General features: G+C 38.6%; 1 protein-coding gene across 10 annotated transcripts in view; it reads right to left on the bottom strand.

The window, feature by feature from the left end:
- The window catches only part of LOC130908391 (protein zer-1 homolog), a 53,417-nt gene extending 36,172 nt beyond the window's left edge, over nucleotides 1-17,245 (bottom strand). For 9 of the 10 annotated variants that reach the window (XR_009061591.1, XR_009061593.1, XR_009061589.1 and 6 more), the window contains exons 1-4: nucleotides 17,178-17,244; nucleotides 10,299-10,501; nucleotides 7,820-7,970; nucleotides 5,217-5,620 (exon numbers count right to left, since the gene is read on the bottom strand). Coding sequence is in view for 4 of the 10 variants with exons in the window: in XM_057823780.1 (XP_057679763.1) it covers nucleotides 5,217-5,620; nucleotides 7,820-7,970; nucleotides 10,299-10,465 (722 nt within the window). In the remaining 6 variants the exon portion in view is untranslated. Of the gene's footprint in view, nucleotides 1-5,216; nucleotides 5,621-7,819; nucleotides 7,971-10,298; nucleotides 10,502-17,177 lie in introns of all 10 variants that reach the window. The other variant, XM_057823781.1, reaches the window with a different exon arrangement.
- Nucleotides 17,246-21,863: the final 4,618 nt, after the last annotated feature.

Genomic DNA, 21,863 nt, shown 5'->3' with positions numbered 1-21,863 from the left:
CATACGTTGCTAATTACTACCAAAAAAAAAGTGCTACTCACGGTTTCCAGTCATTTTTTAGTAATTAGCGTTTTCGTGTCGGTCTTTTTTTCCCCCGTGGCGCAGTGATATTGATACGGCGGAGTCGTATCGTCAGTGTGTGAAGCCATTTTAGGTCACGTGCACCAATAGGAGACGAGGACTGTTGCTATGCGCTTCGATAAACAAACAATATGGCGGCGACCGTGCCAAGCTACGACACGAGCGAAGATGAACCAAAGATAAGAAAACCGCATTCGGAATTTAGTCAAAAGGCATCGAAACGATGCTATATGCATCTCTCAACTGTCCAAGGGCGAAAAAGGGCAGGAATTTGGAAAAAACGCGCAGAGCCCGAGTGGTTGCGTCAGACAATGGCTTTCTTCCCAGGCTCCGTCGAAGGATCTTGCTGAAAATGCGTCGACTGGGATTTTTAACGACATTCACTACAGGTAAGCCACACGCACGCCTTTACTACAAGGTTAATTGTTATTAAGTTATGCTAAAAAAAAATCTTATTTAAACTAGTGTCGTAACGATACCATTTTTTAGCCCAGATATCAATACCACTTTGTTATAAAATGTATATAGGGTACAGTGTGTCGAAAGTGAATCCAGTAGAACTTTTTATTGCATACCAGTTATGGGTGACAATGGCTAAATAAACCTTTTGGCTCAAGAACATCAAGCTGTAGTCAATAAAAGCCCTGATACTGACGTGGCAGTGATTGCTGTTAGTCTGCAGATAGATTTACAGTGTAAATTGCATTTTTTCACAGGAGGAGGCAACAGAACGAGGACTGACGTCTCTAAGGTCTCTGCAGCTCCTGGCACTAGTGTGTGTTCAGCACTCATTGGCATCCATACATTCACAGGTTGTGACTCTGCTTGTGCCTTTCATGGCAAAGGCAAAAAAAACCTTTTCTTTTGCACGTCATAAAAAAGAATACCTGACTGGGTTTGCAAAGCTGGGCAGCAGTTTTAAACTTGACCTACAAACATTTAACACGTTGTGTAAATACGTGTGCCACCTGTTTGGCCAGTCATGTGCCAAAAATGATGCCAAATGCAGATCTTTCTGTATGGCCACGTCAGTCTTGCCAAAACATTCTATTCCCCCCAAAACTGATGCTCTGTACCAACATTGCAGGACAGCAGACTATCAAGCAGCAATTATGAAACGTTGTCTGACAGTTAAAATGTGTGCCCCTTCACCCATTGGGAATGGGTGGGACATTGAGGATGGGCAGTTGGCAGTGACATGGATGACTAAAAATCCTGCCCGATACTGTTTTGCAAGTAGTCAACTGTAGTTGAAAGGCAACCAATTGTGACATGGGAAGATGTTCCTGTATGTCTGCAAAACTTTCTTGTACTGATTTATATCGGTGCCAAGCATGTGAGAATGTTTCCAAAGAAACAGAAGACACTTGGATGGGATGATGACTTTGAGTAAAGCGATTTTGAGGAGTAATGTTGTCATGTACAGTTTTACTATTCTTTTATTTCTATTTTTTTTTTATTCGTTTTTCAATATTTGTATGTGTAATAATGTGTATTTCTATAGTATGAGATACTTCCATGTTTAAATAAATGTGTACCAACAGTACTATACTTGAATGATTCCAACCTTTTGTGTATATACAGTGTGATTAAAAAAGGCTGTGCCAAAATCAAAATGCCATGTCAAAAACGAAAAACATAAAAAAAAAAAAAAAAACTACCTTGGACAGATGTAGGAAGTAACTAAGTTTAATTTCATGTTTTCATAGTACTCAAATATGGCCATCACCAGCAGCATGGACAACATCAAGTTGACATGAGAATTCCTCCCTCCCGCGTTGACTGCGTCTGTTATGTAATCTTTCATGTCATCAATATTCGCTGGAAGTGGTGGAACATACACTTAGTGTATAACATACGTTATGTGCCATAAAGATGGATAACGAACTTTGTCTTTAACATACCAACATGTCCAGCAAGTACTGATGATGTGAAATATCGAACAACAGTCGCAATCAAGACAATAACTGCGACATGCACACGTTTGAGAGGAATTCTCATCGTGGCTTGATTTTGTCCGTGCTGCTGGGTGTGCTCACATTTGAGCACTTGTGAAACATGAAATAAAACTTGGAAGTTATCTTCAACACGTGTCCATCACTTCTTTTGTGATGTCTTTCATTTTTTAAGTATCACCTTATGATTTTGGCACATTATATTTTTGATCACCCTTTAATTTTTTTGTCTTATTCCATTTTTGCCATGATTCACATCTAGGAGGGTGTGGTAGCAATTGGGTTGATTTTCAGCTATTTATGATCATGGCGTGCATTTTTTATTTTATATATTTCATTGCATAGTAGGTTGTGATATTTTTAATATGACACATAAGCCTTTAGCTTAATTCAATATATATTTCATTGTGCTGGGTGCAAATCATTAATGTTGAAGTGTTTCCTTCAAGAAATTAGCTACATTTTTCATTCTGAATTCACCTATGTGTATACTAAGGCACCAATACTTGTTTCAAATGTTTGGTAGATGTGTTTATGACATTTGATAAAGATTTTGTGTTGCCAGAATTAATATAACACTTAAAACCAGCAAAAACAGCAACACTAGATCTGTATTTTTGTGTATTCACATCAGGATACATTTCTGGCTGGTGACTAAGTTAGGAGGGTATTGGCTTTGAAAAAATCAATTTTCTAAGCACTTTTTCCATGGTCCCAATAAAGCCATATTTCCACAAGCTTGTCCATTCGCAGCACTTCCTGGTCAACTCTAATCTTTTAATGGACGACGGTCTCACAGAAGAAGTTGTAGCTGTCAGTGAAGGGTGTTTCAGTTCTGAAAAACACGCACACACACATAAACCATGTGAGAACTGTTTCATCCATATCATATTTACATAATCTTCCAATCCAAATTATATAGGCTTGTCTATTCTGCCCATTTTTTCCTGAATAAAATTATCAAATAGGTTTTTGGAACTACGGTTAAACAGACTAAATACTATGTTATTTGTCAATCTAAACTTTTTGCTCAAAGTTAACAATCTAACATCATAATAATGACCGCTACAGCCCAGAACTCACATTGCAAGTCTTAACTTCATATGTGATCTGACCAGAAGCCCACAGCTCCCATAGTTATTCACAACAAAAGGCGTGTGTGTGGCTTACCTGTAGTGAATGTCGTTAAAAATCCCAGTCGACGCATTTTCAGCAAGATCCTTCGACGGAGCCTGGGAAGAAAGCCATTGTCTGACGCAACCACGCGGGCTCTGCACGTTTTTTCCAAATTCCTGCCCTTTTTCGCCCTTGGACAGTTGAGAGATGCATATAGCATCGTTTCGATGCCTTTTGACTAAATTCCGAATGCGGTTTTCTTATCTTTGGTTCATCTTCGCTCGTGTCGTAGCTTGGCACGGTCGCCGCCATATTGTTTGTTTATCGAAGCGCATAGCAACAGTCCTCGTCTCCTATTGGTGCACGTGACCTAAAATGGCTTCACACACTAACGGTACGACTCCGCCGTATCAATATCACTGCGCCACGGGGGAAAAAAAAAGACCGACACGAAAACGCTAATTACTAAAAAATGACTGGAAACCGTGAGTAGAACTTTTTTTTTGGTAGTAAATAGCAACGTATGTAAATTACAATGCAGAGATCATGTAGATCCATTTCAGTGGAACGAAATCCATTTTCTAAGCACTTTTTCCATGGTGCCAATACAGCCTATATAGTTTAGGCAGACTTCACTCCGTGCCCTTGAACACAGTAAAGTGAATCACCTTATCGGCGCTCATGAAGGGGAAAAGGAAAAATGGTACCGTTTCTCGTTAACACCGTCTAACTGTTTGCATTACTCGAACACACGTAATATAATTAATCAGAGAATAGTAGCATTTCTCATATTTACTGTAGGACTGCACTACCCTAACACACCTAATATAGAATAGATAGCACACCATAGTTTAAAGAAGCAGAATAGATACACAACGCCATCTTATCACAGAAGCCCAACGTGTGCGTCACGAGCAAGATTGACGCACCAACTCTGGCAATCAGGACAAAGACCAGCGCGCTTAGTCCCAAAACAAGTAGCGCCAGCCCGAATAACAAAGTTGATAGCGGGCACTTGGGACGTCAAGACCAGTGTCGGTCGCTGTGGCAACCACGTCCCATCCGCGCATGAACCTAAACAGCCCAAAACCGGCCACAGAGGAAAGGTCCCAAAAGCAACGCCTGGACACACCTTCGGCCCGGCCTACTCCACCACGGACTTAAAAAACCCTGGACACTGAGATAACACAGATTTTTTTGCTCGGAAACATTTTCTATGTAGCCTTGTTTTGGATTTAGCATTGTTCCTCCGTCGTCTGTTTTTGCCTTGTTTTTTGACAATTGTCAACGAATAAATTGTCAACCTGCTTCCGGTGAGTCTTCTTCAAACTTTTGGAACATGGAGTCAGTACAAAGAGTTAACATCAGAGATGAACGCGCGGAATTTCCGCCTTCCCGGTTGGCGCACGGGCTGTTGCTGTTTCCGTGTGGCTTGGCCGGGGAGGCGAATTCCAACAGTTCATCTCTGATGTTAACCCTTTGTACTGACTCCATGTTCCAAAAGTGACATAAATGGACATAAAACAGTCTTGATTCTTGGTTAAAAGCAAAAAAAAGAGACGGGACACAACAGTGTACCCTCCTTTGTTTCGTTGAAAGAAGTCAATGTTTCGGCTACTCTGGTGCGCTTTTTTGGCTTTATGCCGCTTTCCCCGCTCGCATACGAAGCGTCTGACGTTAAAAAAAATCTCCCAAACCCCAGACCCCTTAAAAATGTTCTCCTTGGATGGACACAATTCACATTGGCCACCCTTTTTGACTTCAAAACGGCGAATTTCGCCGAAAGGTGAAAGACTTTAATGCCTGCACGCCGCGTCCGAGGGAAGTCCCGGACAAAATCAGGTAAAATTCCTTGTCACCGCGTCAGTCGACCCGGCAAATTGCTTTTAGATGTTTGAATCACTGGAGTTCAGCTTATGTCTGAAAGGAGCTTAACAATTTGCAGAAGAATTGGCAGTTCACAAGTTGTGTTTTTTGAAATCATCCAAAACGTGAAACATTTTGTCAAGTCATAAAGGTTGATAAAATTAGGTCTTAAAAATGCACACCGTGGTAAGTACTCACTTGAGATTGACAAGTTCCACCACAGTATTTTCCCAGTCATCTGAAAGGTCCACATTGTAGAGGACAAGAGACTCCAGTCTATCTTTCCACTGAGTTAGAAAAGCTGTTTCCAGTAACTCTACGTTGGACAGACCTAATGAGGTGATTGACTTCAAGGGTTTAAGGAGGGTCTCAGCACGCACTTCATCTGGTAGGCCATCAAGCCTGAGTGACCGCAGGCGGTTAAAACCCTGAAAGTTAAAGTCCGTCCCTAATCCCTGCCTACATGTACGGCTCTTGCTAGAGAATATGTGACCGCAGCCAAAGAGACAAAGAGAGACCAGCGTCTCACGGAAGCAGGTCAGTGTTTTCAAGCTTCGTGATGATAGAGTGTAGCAGTAGGAAAGGTCCAGCTCATCTAGGTCCTGAAAAAAAAAAAAAACACACAAAACATAGATTATTTCAAGGACTTTCAATGCATAACAAATTTAGGCTCCTCAGAAACATTTTGTTTTTTCAAGTTAAGATCCATCATAAACGTATCTAACACTCATCCATTCACCGCTCAATTATCCACACCTCTTGTCCTCATTAAATGACTATTCATAAACTAGAAACTGCAATTTCTGGAGAAATGACTCTGGATCTTTGCTGTTTGGAGATACAGACCTTAGCCCCGCCCAGCTTGGTTTGGGGACATTTCAGGGACAATATCTCGTCACTTCCTGTTGATTTGGGGACATTTGGGGGGCGTGGCCAGGTCACATTAGGTCATTTGGGGACATTTGGGGGCGTGGCCTGGTCATATCAGGTCATGTGGGGCCATTTGGGGGCGTGGCCTGAACATATCAGGTCATTTGGGGGCGTGGCCTGGTCATATCAGGACATTTGGGGGGCGCGGCCTGGTCATTTCCTGTGTATTTGGGGACGTTTGTTTTTTGCTTGACTTTGACTTATAATAGCGTCAATGGAATCGAAGTACATTGGCATCAATATAATCGACAAACATGGCCGTCCATGGCATTAAAGTAGATGCCATTGAAAATGAATGGGAAATTTGGACATCCATGTCCGTCAATGGCATTGACATCCATATGCGTCAATGGAATCCATGTACATTGGCATCAATATAATCGACAAACATGGCCGTCCATGGCATTAAAGTAGATGCCATTGAAAATGAATGGGAAATTCGGACACCCATGGCTGTCAATGGCATCGACATCCATATGCGTCAATGGAATCCAAGTACATTGGCATCAATATAATCGACAAACATGGCTGTCAATTGTATCTGTCCAAATTGGCCCAATGCAATTTTCATGCCATTGGGAATGAGTTTGGACGTCCGTGGCCGTCAATGGCATTGACTTCCATATGCATCAATGGAATCTGGGACATTTCCTGTTGATTTGGGAACATTCATCTTTTTTTTCCATTGAAAATGAATGGGAAATTTGGACATCTGTGGCCGGCAATGGCATCGACTTACATATGCGTCAATGGAATCCAAGTACATTGGCATCAATAAATTTGACATAAATGGCCGTCAATGGCATCAATGCAATGTAAATTCCATTGGAAATTCCATTGGAAATGAATGGGAAAATTCCTGTTAAAAATGAACGGGAAAATTTTTGGGCACATTTCCGGGGAACCGTAAATTTTTTCTAAATTCTGTATACAACTTTTATGTCTCTCACCGTCCCGGAACTTTTGATGCCCAAATTCTGTGATTTGGTCAAAATTGTAGGACTAGATATTTTTCCGGAAATCGCAGTTTACGGGCGAACGGAAAATTTTTCGGGGCTGTTTGAAAAAATGCCTGCGTCGTGCGAAAATTCCGGATGTTTCGATACTTGAACTGTGCTGATCGGTCAAATGAGTAAACATGATAACAGGAATCAGTTGAAAACACACGCACGTATATAAAAAAATGCAGATTCTTGACTCCTGACAAGGTGATGATGTTGGAACTTTTGTTTAGTGCTGTTCCAGTGAGATTTACAAAGATGACTGCCTGTCTGCCGGCACTGGGGAGATGGCTGTGGTTAAATCTTCAATAAATTCTCAAGTTTACATTGACATTTTAGACAGCTTTCTTATCCTTTTCAACTGAAAATATGTTCGTCATTTTCCAAGATGACAATGCATCATGCCACAGAGCTAAAACGGTTAAAGCATTCCTTGGAGAAAGACTCAGCCAGTCACTGTCATGGCCTGCAAATAGCCCAGATCTCAACTCTATTGAAAAGCTGTGGTGGAAATTGAAAAAAAAATGGTCCACGGCAAGGCTCCGACCTACAAGGATGATCTGGCAACTGCAATCAAAGAGAGTTGGCACCAAATTGATGAAGAATACTCATCAAGTCCGTGCCTCGGAGACTGCAAGCTGTCATAAAAGCCAGAGGTGGTGCTACTAAATACCAGAGTGTGTTTTGATTGTTATTTCTTTGTTTGTTTCTCGTGATTCCATTTTTTTTTTTTTCTCAGAATGGAGGGATTCCATATATATTTCCCTGCACTTGCTCTATAAAAGTAACATTAACTTTAGTAACTTTTTTGGTAGGGGTTGTACTACACATCAACCGACAGAAAATGAATACTTCGGTACAGCCTTTTACCTGTTTTCTCATAGCTTGTAAGTGTTTGTCGAAGCCAAAGTCCACTTTCAGTCGCAGCCTGGTAAGACTGGTGCGACGAGGTTCTGAGAATAGTTGGAGGAAGCTTTCATCCATTTCAAAGCTAGCGTCTGTATGGACCAACTCCATGTACCTGTTTAGACAAACAAATGACTCAAGACATCTGCAACACAGGAAAAGCATAAGTGGATTTTAAGGGGCTCCAGGGGGCCAAGCCCCCCGGTAGCCGAAAAGTGTCATTGCATGTAATTGACTTTCCTATATATATATAAAAGTTGTAAAGCAATAAAACTGCAACCAAAATGAATGAACAAAAAAAAAAAAACATTTATAATGGGTCCAGATCATGTGACAAGCAACTTTTAGACGGTCATTTGCTTTGCATAGAATTGAAAAAATAAAATTAGGGTAGGGCAATTTTATTTTCAAATGATTTTTTTCTTTGATTGAAAATATTATTTTTGATTGAAGCAACTTTTTTTGGGATTGATTGATTGAGACTAGGGCTGTCAAAATTATCGCGTTAACGGTCGGTAATTAATTTTTTTAAATGAATCACGTTAAAACATTTGACACAATTAAGCCCCACTCAAACAGATTAAAATGACAGCTGTGTCAGAATGTCCACTTGTTACTTGTGTTTTTTGGAGTTTTGTCGCCCTCTGCTGGTGCTTGGGTGAGACTTATTTTATGGGTCTAAGCACCCATGAGCATTGTCTAATTATTGACATCAACAATGGCGACTACTAGTTTATTTTTTGATTGAAAATTTTACAAAATTTATTAAAACGAAAACATTAAGAGGGGTTTTAATATAAAAAATTTCTATAACTTGTACTAATATTTTAAGAACTGCAAGTCTTTCTATCCATGGATCGCTTTAACAGAATGCTAATAATGTTAATGCCATCTTGTTGATTTATTGTTATAATAAACAAATACAGTACTTATGTACCGTATGTTGAATGTATATATCCGTCTTGTGGCTTATTTTTCCATTCCAAGAATAACTTACAGAAAAATATGGCATATTTTATAGACGGTTTGCATTGCGATTAATTAAGATTAATGAATTTTTAAGCTGTAATTAACTCGATTAAAAACAGCCCTAATTTTGACACAAATGTCCCAATCATAATATGGCCCAAACACAAAAAAGATTGCTTCAATCAAAGAAAACGTTTTAAATGAAAAATTAAGTGTTCAAATGCAAATTTTTCAATCTCAAATATTTTTTCGCATTCAAAAACTTTTTCTATGATTGAAATTTTTCTTTGAATAAAGTGATTTTTCTTTTTGAAAACATAATTTTTGAAGCAAATTATTTTTTGATTGAATAATAAAGACAAAAATGTCCTAGCCAAAATGTGGCCCAAACACAAATCAACATGACTTCAATCAAAAAAGTTGCTTCAATCAAAAAAAAAAAAACAACCTTAATCCCCCCCAAAAAAATTAGGGTAGGGCAATTTTATTTTCAAATGATTTTTTTTCTTTGATTGAAAATATTATTTTTGATTGAAGCAACTTTTTTGAGGATTGATTGATTTAGACACAAATGTCCCAATCATATTATGGCCCAAACACAAAAAAGATTGCTTCAATCAAAGAAAACTTTTTTAATGAAAAATTAAGTGTTCAAATGCAAATTTTTCAATCTCAAATATTTTTTTTCGCATTCAAAAACGTTTTCTATGATTGAAATTGTTCTTTGATTAAAGGGATTTTTCTTTTTGAAAACAATTTTTGAAGCAAATTATTTTTTGATTGAATAATAAAGACAAAAATGTCCTAGCCAAAATGTGGCCCAAACACAAATCAACATGACTTCAATCAAAAAAGTTGCTTCAATCAAAAAAAAACTTGACCTTAATCCAAAAAAAAAAAAAAAAAAATCTCAAAGAAAAATAGCTTTCACATTCTTTTTTTTTTTTAGTTTTTTGAATTTCAAATTTATTTTTGCATTCAAACACTTTTGATTGAATCGACTTTTTTTGTTGTTGAAAATATATATTTTGATTGTTTGAAAATATATATTTTGATTGAACATTGAGCAACTTTTTTTTATTATTATTATTATTGAAGCAACTTTTTTAAAATTAAATAATAAAGACACAAATCTACTTCCATATGGTTCTGCCCAGGGGATAACATTTTTGACTGGGGTAACTACATTGGCACGACACCGGCGGGCGAACCATATTCAATGGATGACGATCTTGGCATAAGTATTGCTTAAATAGTCTGATTTAAAATTCCCCTCAAGAATGATGGGAAACCAAATTATTTTAAATAATCTTGGAAGTCAATTTTATTGCTGACACTGCATTTCGGGGTCATCAATATGTTGTGCCCCTCCCTGCCCCAAAAGTCAAACTCCGCCTATGAGGAAAAGTGCTCATAACTGATAAGACAATAAAGAAAAGAATTGAGTGTACAAGGTATCATTCCAATGACATACATGTTGACGAATTTGTCACAGATATGACTGGGAAGAAAGAGGCCAATGTTCAGGCAGAGCTTTTTAGTCACTCTCTGACTGCAAATGGTCTTTCTGAGGTTCCTCAGGCAGCATACTGTCGCTAGAGTCACGAGGCTGTCGGGGTCGTCTTCTGCACCGGCTGCCATATTGGTCTCTTGTTCTCTGGCTCAGTTCCAAGACCTGAAGAGAAAAGTGTCACAGAGTTAAATCTGTGCTATAAGAGCATGAGCAGTGTCACAATTTTGACATAGCTTTTCCCTTCCTTTGCTCACAACATAGCCTAAGAAACACATTATGGTCACAGCCATAGACTTCATTACCTATTGACGTGACACGTCGTCATTCTTTGTGTCACTCCTTATAAGAGGGGTTGTTTGAAGATTCGAGGTAAATATTATATTTTTCGTACCATGCATGCGTGATTGAAGTATTTATTCGCAGGAATTTTCTTCTTTGTTTACACATGGAGGCGGCTAATTTTTGTAACTGACTAGCCTCATAGCTGGCAATATTTACGTGAAATAAATGGTACCTGTACATTTTTTTTGTTTGTTTTGCTTTTAAACCTAGAATTAAGACTGTTTAACGTCCATCTCTATGAAGAATTCGCAGATTTAAGCATTTATTCACAAGAATTTTCGCCAGAAAAGCTCTGTTTAAACCGGGCGGCTGCTAGCCTTGTTCGCTAACAGAGTTGCATTGTACTTCGTCAATATACGTAAAATAAAGACTAACTGCACGGTTTCTTTGCTTTTAACCAAGAATCGAGACTGTTTTACACCCATATCTAGGAAGAATTTGGGGATTTAAGCATTTATTTACAAGAATCTTCTCCAGAAAAGCTGTTTTCGTCAGGCGGCCGCTAGCGTCATTCGCTAACAGTATATATATAACATTTTAGGTTGACCATATTTTGATTTCCAAAAAAGAGGACACTTGGCCCGGCCTCGAGATACTTGAATTTTACTCGAAGTCCACTCAAAGATGCCTACATAACTTTAATATATTTAAAGTGTGCCCCCTCCGTCTAGTTAGAAAAATGCAGTTTTATATAAAAAAAAAATAAAATAAATAAATAAACATAGGCCTATTGCTATATAGTATATATTATACACTATATGCCTGATATGACCAGGCACGGTGGCTTAGTGGTTAGCACATCTGCCTCACAGTTCTGAGATCAAGGGTTCAATCCCGGGCTTTGGCCTTCCTGTGTGGAGTTTGCATGTTCTCCCCGTGCCTGCGTGGGTTTCCTCCGGGAACTCCGGTTTCCTCCCACATCCCAAAAACATGCATGGTAGGCTGATTGAACACTCTAAATTGTCCGTAGGTATGAGTGTGTGCATGAATGGTTGTATGTCTCCTTGTGCCCTGCGATTGGCTGGCAACCAGTTCAGGGTGTCCCCTGCCTACTGCCCGTAGTTGGCTGGGATAGGCTCCAGCACCTCCGCGACCCTCGTGAGGAAAAAGCGGCATGGAAAATGAATGAATGAATATATGGAAAAATATTTTTTTACTCAACAGGCTTTATTCTTCCTTAAAAAAAATAAAAAAAAAAAATAATAATAATAATGATGATTAAAAAAAAAGAAATATATATATATATATTTTTTTTTTTACTCAACAGGCTTTATTCTTCCTAAAAAAAATAATAATAATAATAATAATGATTTTAAAAAATATATTATATATATATATATATATATATATATAAATGCAGACCCATGGAAATGTAGTCCAGTCAATACGCACACACAGTAGGCTATGTGCCAACTCAACATTTTTAGAAATTACTATCTCGACAATTGTCGTTGACAAATTGTTATTCCCACTCAATTTTTGTGTGTTCTAGATTGTACGCAAACAATAACCGAAATAAACTGACAAGCTATTCAACCAGCATGTTTCCAAACGCAGCTGTTCAAAACTACATTGCCCATAATGCCGAGCGCAGCTGAGCGCACTGATAGCTATGCTGTTAGTGAGTACCGGGCGATACAAAATCAAACTTTGCTATCAAAGTTTACAATCATCGGCAACGCAACGATGCGACACCAAACAGGATTTTACAGATTACACCAGTACAAATCTCCAACAGAAGTCAACAGTTGCCATTATATATGTATTTATCGTGGAAAAAAAAACTCTCAACTGGGCAAGCGCTTCTATTTAAAATATAATACTAACATTCAACCAAATACACGAACACAGAACAATTAATACAAGACTAATACAATATACTGCATCTCTGTTTACACATATTAACCCAATATTCAACACACGTAATCGACATTAACAAGAGAGAAACCTACAGAATGGTGTATGGAGCCACATTTTAAAACTCCTTGCAGTTGTCTGATTTTTTGCCAAACTGTCAACCGTCGTTAGATGGTGGTAATTCCACATGAAGCAAAGGGTAAACTGCCAACAAAAAAACAAGAAGAAGATGTACTCCTTCTCCCGCCCCTACTAGTCGGAGCCACAGCAACGCAGGCAGGCGCTGCCACCTAGCGACCGGAGGGATTCTCTTCAAATTGGTCCCGGGAAAAATCATAAAAACAGGACATTTTCATGAATTTATGAAACCCGGCCGGACCCTCCGGAGCGCATGTAATAAGAGGACATGTCCGGGCAAAAGAGGACGTTTGGTCACCCTATAATATGTATGTATGTATATATATACTGTATATATATATATATATCTGGGCTGTCAAAATTATCGCGTTAACGGGCGTTAATTTTTCAAATTAATCACATTAAAATATTTGACGCAATTAACGCACATGCCCGCTCAGACAGATTTAAATGACAGTACAGGTGAAATGCTCACTTGTGTTTTATGGAGTTTTGCCGCCCTCTGCTGGCGCTTGGGTGCGACTGATTTTATAGGCTTCAGCACCCATGAGCATTGTGTAAGTAATTATTGACATCAACAATGACGGGCTACTAGTTTATTTTTTGATTGTAAATTTTACAAATTTTAGTAAAACGAAAACATTAAGAGGGGTTTTAATATAAAATTTCTATAACTTGTACTAACATTTTTCTTTTAAGAACTACAAGTCTTTCTATCCATGGATCACTTTAACGGAATGTTAATGTTAATGCCATCTTGTTGATTTATTGTTATAATAAACAAATACAGTACTTATTTACCATATGTTGAATGTATATATCCGTCTAGTGTCTTATCTTTCCATTGCAGCAATAATTTACAGAAAAATATGGCATCTTTTGTAGATAGTTTGAATTGCGATTAATTACGATTAATTAATTTTTAAGCTGTAATTAACTCGATTAAAAATGTTAATTGTTTGACAGCCCTAATATATATATATATATATATATATATATATATATATATATTAGGGCTGTCAAAATTATCGCGTTACCGCGCGGTAATTAATTTTTTTAATTAATCACGTTAAAATATTTGACGCAATTAACGCACATGTCCCGCTCAGAAAGTATTCTGCCTTTTGGTAAGTTTTACAGCAAGGCTTTTTGTGCTGACTCTTGTGGTCGCTTTGCGACATGGTTTATTGTTTTCAGTCCAGTTCAATATGGCTGCATGACGTCTCGGGCTGATAATGTTGTGCTTATAGGATCCTTGGACAAGATTTGTCCGTAAGTATGGTTGTTGTAAAGAATGTACATAATATGTTACTAAGCGAAATGTTATATTTTTTGTATGAGACGCTTTTTGTTTATGTTAAGTGAACCTGTATAGCGTGCTAAGCTAACGTTGTTGCTAATGCAATGCTTGTGTACTTTTTTTTTTGTAGTTTTACGACGGTCTAAAGAGGACAATGGTTTGAGGCTATTTTATTAATAAACCAGATGAAAAAGGAAGAAGTCTGATTACTAAGGCGTCGTTCACTAGCTGTCTAGCTTTGGAAAAAGTAGACGCTTCGGAGTGAGGACAGCATAGACAGATTTAAATGACAGTAGAGTGAAATGCCCACTACAGTCCTTATGTACCGTATGTTGAATGTATATATCCATCTTATCTTTCCATTCCAACAATTTATTTTACAGTATATATAATTTACAGAAAAATATGGCATATTTTATAGATGGTTTGAATTGCGATGAATTACGATAAATTAATTATTAAGCTGTAATTGATTAAAAATTTTAATTGTTTGACAGCCCTAATATATATATATATATATATATATATATATATATATATATATATATATATATAATCTTGTTCTTTAAATGCACCAGTTTATATGTGACACTATTACCAATAAATTTATATTATTTTAAGAATGGAGTTTTATTTTTGTTTCATATTGCACGCTATATAAAACGTTGTAAGATTAGTCACCAATTTGTTTAAGGCATACGTCTCTATTTGTAAGATTGCCAACGGCCTCGGGTTGACAGGTATGAAATAGTCATGCTTATATACTTGTTGATTATTACCCACGCTAGGAGTTGTGATTCGAGTTAGGCGTCCTTCCGTCCGGTCAGGTGTTGTGGCAAATTGTCACTCCCCTGCACGCACTCGGCATTTCCTCTGCTCAGCGCGGCGCTTCCGACGGAACGAGTGTCTCGTCAAAGGCTAGTACGTCACAAGCTCGTCGCGATTATTACAAAAAATAAATGAATAAAACGATCGTAGTCTGTAAATATTTTGATTCAAGCATATGAATGCGAACGTCACCGGAAGCGACTCAATGTACGCAACCTTATCATTTTCACCAATCAAGTTTTAACGAGGCAGATATACAGGAGTTGTACACAATAGCGTCGTTAGGCATATTTTAGGGGGGCATAAGCTCCCCTAAAATATTAAGCCCCCCTAAAAAAATGTGGTTCTGTTTTATTAAAAATAAACAAAATTACCAAAAATGCTGACATATTCACTATGAAGTTGCCAGAATATTAGTTCAAATCAATAATCATATAACCTGTCATTGTTAGGCATGTGCCGGTATGATATTCTGACGGTATGATAACCTTAAAGGGGATGTTTCGGCAAAGGGGGTGTGAGACATCAATAGAACCGTTATGCGCCAAGATAACAAATATTGATAAAGTTAACAAAAAAATCAATCACATTAATGAGCAATTATCGAAAATAGATCGAAAATGACGAACACTACCGAAAGTGTTCCGGAAACAGCCGAATGGGGCGGCGACGTCACGACAAGTGATTGAAAGTCGAGGCGGAGCTAGGTGCCATTGTTTTTTTAACGACGAGAGAGTAGCGTTGGGGTTTGTTTGACCAAAACATCACAACAATGGTTCAAAACTGCTGTGCTATGTGGTGTACAGATAGTTGTTTATCGGAATATAGTATCCATGAGTTCCTGAACGCGAAAAAAAAAAGCTGGACTACACAGAAAATGGGTAAAGTTCGTCCGTGCAAAGAGGGCTAATTTTCTAGACACAGCCTCCGGCACGCTTTTCTGTGGTGCGCATTTTCCAACTGAAAGCTTCTCGAACTATGGACAAGAGAAATCGGGTTTTGCTAAAAGATTGCTGCTCAAAGGAGATGCGGTGCCGACCATAGATGCACAGCCACCTAAATGTCCCGAGATATCAAGAGAGAGACGATGACTGCTAAAGGAGGCTAAAGCTACGCAAAGAAGGGAGCAGCCAAGCTTGAAATGGCCAGAGTGAGTACTCTTTTATAATTAATAAAAAAAAATGTCACGCCTTTGGATACAGGACTCGACACATGTATAAATGATCGTTCGTAAAATATATAGAACAAATCCTCTGATCCCGTTCATATTTGTGTCTGTTGGCAGAGCGAAAAGCTATGATAGCGCAATAAATTATAATTATTCTATGCATTCCTTTATTTTGCAGTCACGGTGTATCAGCTTCACAAAAAGAAATGCTAAACAAATCATTGGTGTTTCCCACACGATCTGCTGCCGATGTTTCATCAGTGTCATTGCTCCCCTCAATGACCGTTTCATTACGCTGCATTGGCGTTCGTTTGGGCTCAAATTGGTCACCTATAACACCGATTAAAGCTTTGCAACTCTCCTCGTCACCATTAGATGAACATTCGTTACGTCCTTCTACGTCGGATTCGTCGCTGAAACTAGAAACGAAATTGACTGCCATCATCGCCGCCATTCAGTATTAAAGCACTGAGCCTTTTTCTTGTTGAAGAAACAGCCCTCACTGCCAACTCTGAATTCTCTTTTATTGACAACGAGCGGTGTTTCTTCATGAGGGAACCTGGAATATGTGCAGGACGAACACAATGCATCAGCATAAACGGCTCAAAACACCCCTAATTCTCCCCACACTAGAAGGAATTATATTGATGCAGACAGGCGCTGCCCCCCTAGTGGCCGGTGGCACTCTCTTCACTTGACGTGACGTCACGCACACAATCTGCCAGATCTCGGGCGCCGGTCGTTTTAGCTTGACAATCGAGCCAAATTTCTCTCATTTTCTTGTGTGTAATTACACGAAGTGGCATGATATGAATACAAAAGGCATGCGTTTATGGATAAATGATGGAATATCAAAATTTTCCCAGGGCGCTACATCCCCTTTAAGCCAAAATTTCTCAGTATAACAGTCTTGCAATTACAGCTCTAAAATGTGTTACTTTGCGATATCTGGGTTTAAAAAAAATTTTTTTTTGCATTGAAGAGAATTTATATTTTTCAAAACATTAGCAAGTAGTAACTTAAGTATAATGTTAGATTAAAATAAGTATATATATTCTAAATAAAATGAAAATGCAGTCCTTTAGGTGTGTCACGACGGGGCACACACGGCTGAACTCCAATGCACGAGAAGAGAGGATTGCAATGTCCAAAAAGTATTTAATTCACAAAAGGAAATGTAAAAACAGGCAATGGCAAAAACTTATCTTGAATGATGGTGGTGACGTGACGGCCTACTGATCTCCAAAACATTGAAAACGTACTGGCAAAGGGCAACAAACAAGAGGAGTATTCAAGGAGTACAGCCAATGGGGAACAGGTGTCGGCACTCAGGTGATTAGGGAAGGAAGACAAAGCTGACTTAAGTGAACACAAAGTAATCTACCAAAATAAAACAGGATATGGAAAGACTAAATCAATGCCGCTGACGGCGGCTTGTAACAAGATGAGCCTAAACCAGGGGTGAAAGTGGGCCGGAACGCTGTCCCTGTATACCAGTGGTCTACAAACTATTCCACATAGGGCTGCAGTGGATGCAGAATTTCCCTCCAACAAAACAAGATCTCACCTTTTCATCAATCTGGTGTTTTATAAGTGTAATCAGTTGATTGCAGTCAGGTGCTGCATGTTTTAGTAGAAACCACATTGGTTAAAAGGTCTGTGCTTGATCAGTATGAACAAAAACCAGGACCCACAAGGGCCCTCGCGGACCGGTTTGGGGACCCCTGCTGTATACGGTGCTTTGATTCGGAAAATATGACGGCAACTGTCAAAACGTTACGTAAAAAAAAATACAAAGCTGCCACACATGCATTTCATCTCCAAGAAGAAAACAATCTACCAACACCAGATTTACATACACGAGTGTTAACAACAACCATAATAAAGTGCTTGTGTAGCGTAATCCGTTTCCACCGATATTTATTATTTATTTTGTTCCACGGACGGCATGGAGGTTTTCCCAGCTGCTGCAGTCATCTGAGTCTGACGATGACGAGTCACCTCAACGTGCGAATGCACGCAGCAAAGCAAAATGCCTGGACTTATTTATCCGTTCAATTGGCTGACATACTGACATGTGATCACCAGAGATAGTTCGCTCTGATTGGTTCAAATTAGGGCTGTCAAACGATTAAAAATTTTAATCGAGTTAATTACAGCTTAAAAATGACTTAATCGCAATTCAAACCGTCTATAAAATATGCCATATTTTTCTGGAAATTATTGTTGGAATGGAAAGATAAGACACAAGACGGTTATATACATTCAACATACGGTATATAAGTATTGTATTTGTTTATTATAACAATAAATCAACAAGATGGCATTAACATTATGAACATTTTCTTAAAGCATTCATGGATAAAAAGACTAGTTCTTAAAAGATAAATGTTAGCACAAGTTATAGAAATTTTATATTAAAACACCTCTTAATGTTTTTGTTTCATAATTATAATTTTTAAAATATTCAATCAAAAAATAAACTAGTAGCTCGCCATTGTTCATGTCAATAATTACACCATGCTCACTAATGGTACCAACCCATGAAATCAGTTGGACCCAAACATCGCTACCACCCCCCACGCCCGCCCTCCCTCCCCGGGCTGGCTGGGTGGGGGCCGGGGCCCTGGGCTGGCGCCCGTGTGGTGTCTCTGCTTGTCTACGTGGCTGTCGTATGCCTGGTGGGGCTCGTGTGCAGCGGGATGTGATAGGGCGCGCTCCGGTGGGGTCCTGGTGCCGGGATTGGCAATGGGGCGGTGTAGGGTCGGTCGCCAACGGGCTTACACTCACAAAGGATTCACACGATTACTGGGTTCTAAATCACAGAGCTGATTTGTGTACACACTCTACCCCTTTCAATCACTTAGCTTATAGACACCCCCGTCCCCCTCTTTCCCTGGTCCACATGCCCCCACAGAAATATATCAAGCTGAAGATAGCACCAACATATTAATAGCTAGTCTAGACGTTCAGTGTATTTCTCCTTGTAATTTGGGTTTCTTTTCTCTCTTCTCATGTGTTTCTTTTCTTCTGTCCCCCCATAACCCCTTCCTGTCTGCTGCTTCGTCATAATAAACGAGGTATTTTGAATGATCACAATGGGAGTATTTCAGAGTCTCAATGTGAAACATTAAAACTGTTCAGACTATCCGGGCACCTTGACTTCCATTCTCTGTGTCAAACAGCTGAACAGGACAGGTTTAGAAAAAAAAAAAAAAAAAAAATCGGGTCTCCTGCTCCCACCTCTTGTGGCAAAACATACTACTACACTAAAAATTGCTGTGTCCATCAGGTTGACTTGATTGTATTTTTCCTTTTCCTTCTTGTTGCCCGTCAGTGGCTCGCCATGTGTTTCCCCCTTCGACGCTTCCTGTAAGCGGCCGGCTCTGACTCACGCCGCGTCTCTGAACAAAAGATTGCGAAACATGACACCATAGTGTGATTTTCCCAGCGTTAAGTACGACGTGTTCATTCACAAGAAGGTCAGTCAAGTGTGACGTGACTGTTTCGCAATCAGTTTTTTTTTTTGCTGATAAATGATCAAACATGAATTGTATTTATTTCAATTTTAAAATGTAGTTTTTTTTAAGTCATTAAATAACATGAAAAAAATAAAGCCATATGCATGAATGGAAAGTTTAACCAGGAAAAGATTTTAGGATTTTCAGTAAAAGTCCTCTTTTTTTTTAAATGTGTATTTACGGCGCCCTCCATAATTATTGGCACCCCTGACAAAGTTTTTTAGCTTCTAATTTTTTTTTTTTATTCAAATAATATAATTGTTGCCAAAAAAGCTCAATCTTGGTCTCATCTGACCAAAGCACACGGTCCCAGTGTGTATTTTTGTGTGGGACCAAGATTGAGCTTTTTGGCAACAAACACTCTACTGGTAAGTGGGTCTTGCGTGCCACGAAAGATGCGCATGCTGAAAAGCACCTCATACCCACTGTGAAGTATGGGGGTGGGTCAGTGATGCTGTGGGGCTGTTTCGCTTCCAGAGGCCCTGGGAACCTTGTTAGGGTACATGGCATCATGAATGCTTTGAAATACCAGGACATTTTCAATCAAAATCTGTTGCCCAAAAGCTGAAGATGGGTCGTCACCGGGTCTTTCAGAAAGACAATGACCCTAAACATATGGCCAAATCTACACAGAAATGGTTCACCAGACACAAAATCAACCTCCTCCCATGGCCATCTCAGTCCCCAGACCTTGTTGTGTAGGCAAAAGGGGGTTGTACAAAGTTAACACCAGGGGTGCTAATAACTGTGACACACATTATTTGATGTCAAAAAATGATTTCTTCGTGTGGGATTTTTTCCCCCACTGAATAAATGCACTTGTATTGAAGGTTAGATTTTTCTCTGTTTTTCCGTTAAGGTCCCATATTATTTGAATTTAAAAATATATATATTAGAAGCTAAAAAACACATCTTTTTCAGGGGTGCCAATAATTATGGATGGCACTGTAAATGGTCATCATGTCAAGATTTGATAGTAGATTTTTGTTATCCACAATTTGTAATATATGGCGGAAAACACTCAGGTGATTTGAAGTTCTAGGGTTTGTTATATGTCTTCCGTAGAAAATCCAGTTTTAACAAGTCTTATATAGAGTCCCTGACAAACCTGACTTTTAATGATTCAATTGGTTTCAGAAATGGCTCATATAAAAGCTAAGACCCTCCCAAATGGTGTTGAATGTACAAAAATATATTTGTTTCAATGGAAAAAGATTTATCATTTAATGAAGACGCAAAGGTCAAATTTTGTTTAGTGGCCGACAGAAAGTAGTGTGAAAATTGAACAAAATGTACTTCAAATACAAAAATATGTTACATAACATAAGCCAATTAAGCTTCGGCAAGGATTCATACAATTAATTGATGAAGTCATCAGGAACATCAAAGAAAGCATGCCTACCAGAGTTGATCAACATTTTTGGGTTTCGTCTTCCATGCTTCCTCTTTCACCCTACCCCAGACATGCTCAATGATATCCATGCCTGGTGACTGGGCTGGCAAGTCCTTGAGGATCTTGATCTTCTTTGCCTTGAGGAACTTTGAGGTAGAGATTGAAGTATACGAGGAAGCACCATCCTGCTGCAGAATTTGTCCCTTTTTATAGTTAGCTGCCTCTTACATTCCAAAACATAAAAAGGGGACAATTTCTGCAGCTGCATCGCATACTTCAATCTCTACCTCAAAGTTCCTCAAGGCAAAGAAGATCAAGATCCTCCAGGACTGGCCAGCCCAGTCACCAGACATGAACAGGATAAAAGAAGAAGCATGGAAGACTAAACCCAAGAATGTTGATGAACTCTGGCCTGCTTTCTTTGATGTTCCTGATGACTTCATCAATAAATTGTATGAATCCTTGCCGAAGCCCATGGAAGTCATATAAAATATTAAATTTGGATCTCACAACACCACTACTTAATTTGCTTATGTTATCTAACATATTTTGTATTTGAAGTACATTTTTTGTTCAATTTTCACACTACTTTCTGTAGGCGCCAAAACAAAATTTGACCTTTGTGTCTTCATTAAATGATAAATCTTTTTTCAGTGAAACAAATATATTTTTGTACATTTGTACAGTCCTAGCTTTCATTTCTGAAACCAATTGAATCATTAAAAGTCAGGTTATCAGCAACTGTTTCTAGGGACAAGACTTTTGTCAGGGACTATACATTAAAAAGCTTCATACACCTTTTTACTTGAGTAAACTTTCATGAATACAATGGTACTTGTGTAGAATTTTTGGTACTTTTTCTACCCCTCAAATGAGAAGAAATGATAGGAAGCACTGCAAATTGCATCTTTGTGGAAGCTCAACTTTTTGTATTTCCAGGTAAAACCTGTTCTTTGACTCAAAAGAAGAAAAACCCTTT

Source organism: Corythoichthys intestinalis, chromosome 20 (assembly GCF_030265065.1).
Source record: "Corythoichthys intestinalis isolate RoL2023-P3 chromosome 20, ASM3026506v1, whole genome shotgun sequence".
Taxonomy (NCBI): Eukaryota; Metazoa; Chordata; class Actinopteri; order Syngnathiformes; family Syngnathidae; genus Corythoichthys; species Corythoichthys intestinalis.
Note: the sequence above shows the minus strand (reverse complement) of the source record. Positions and strands in the feature narration are given on the sequence as shown.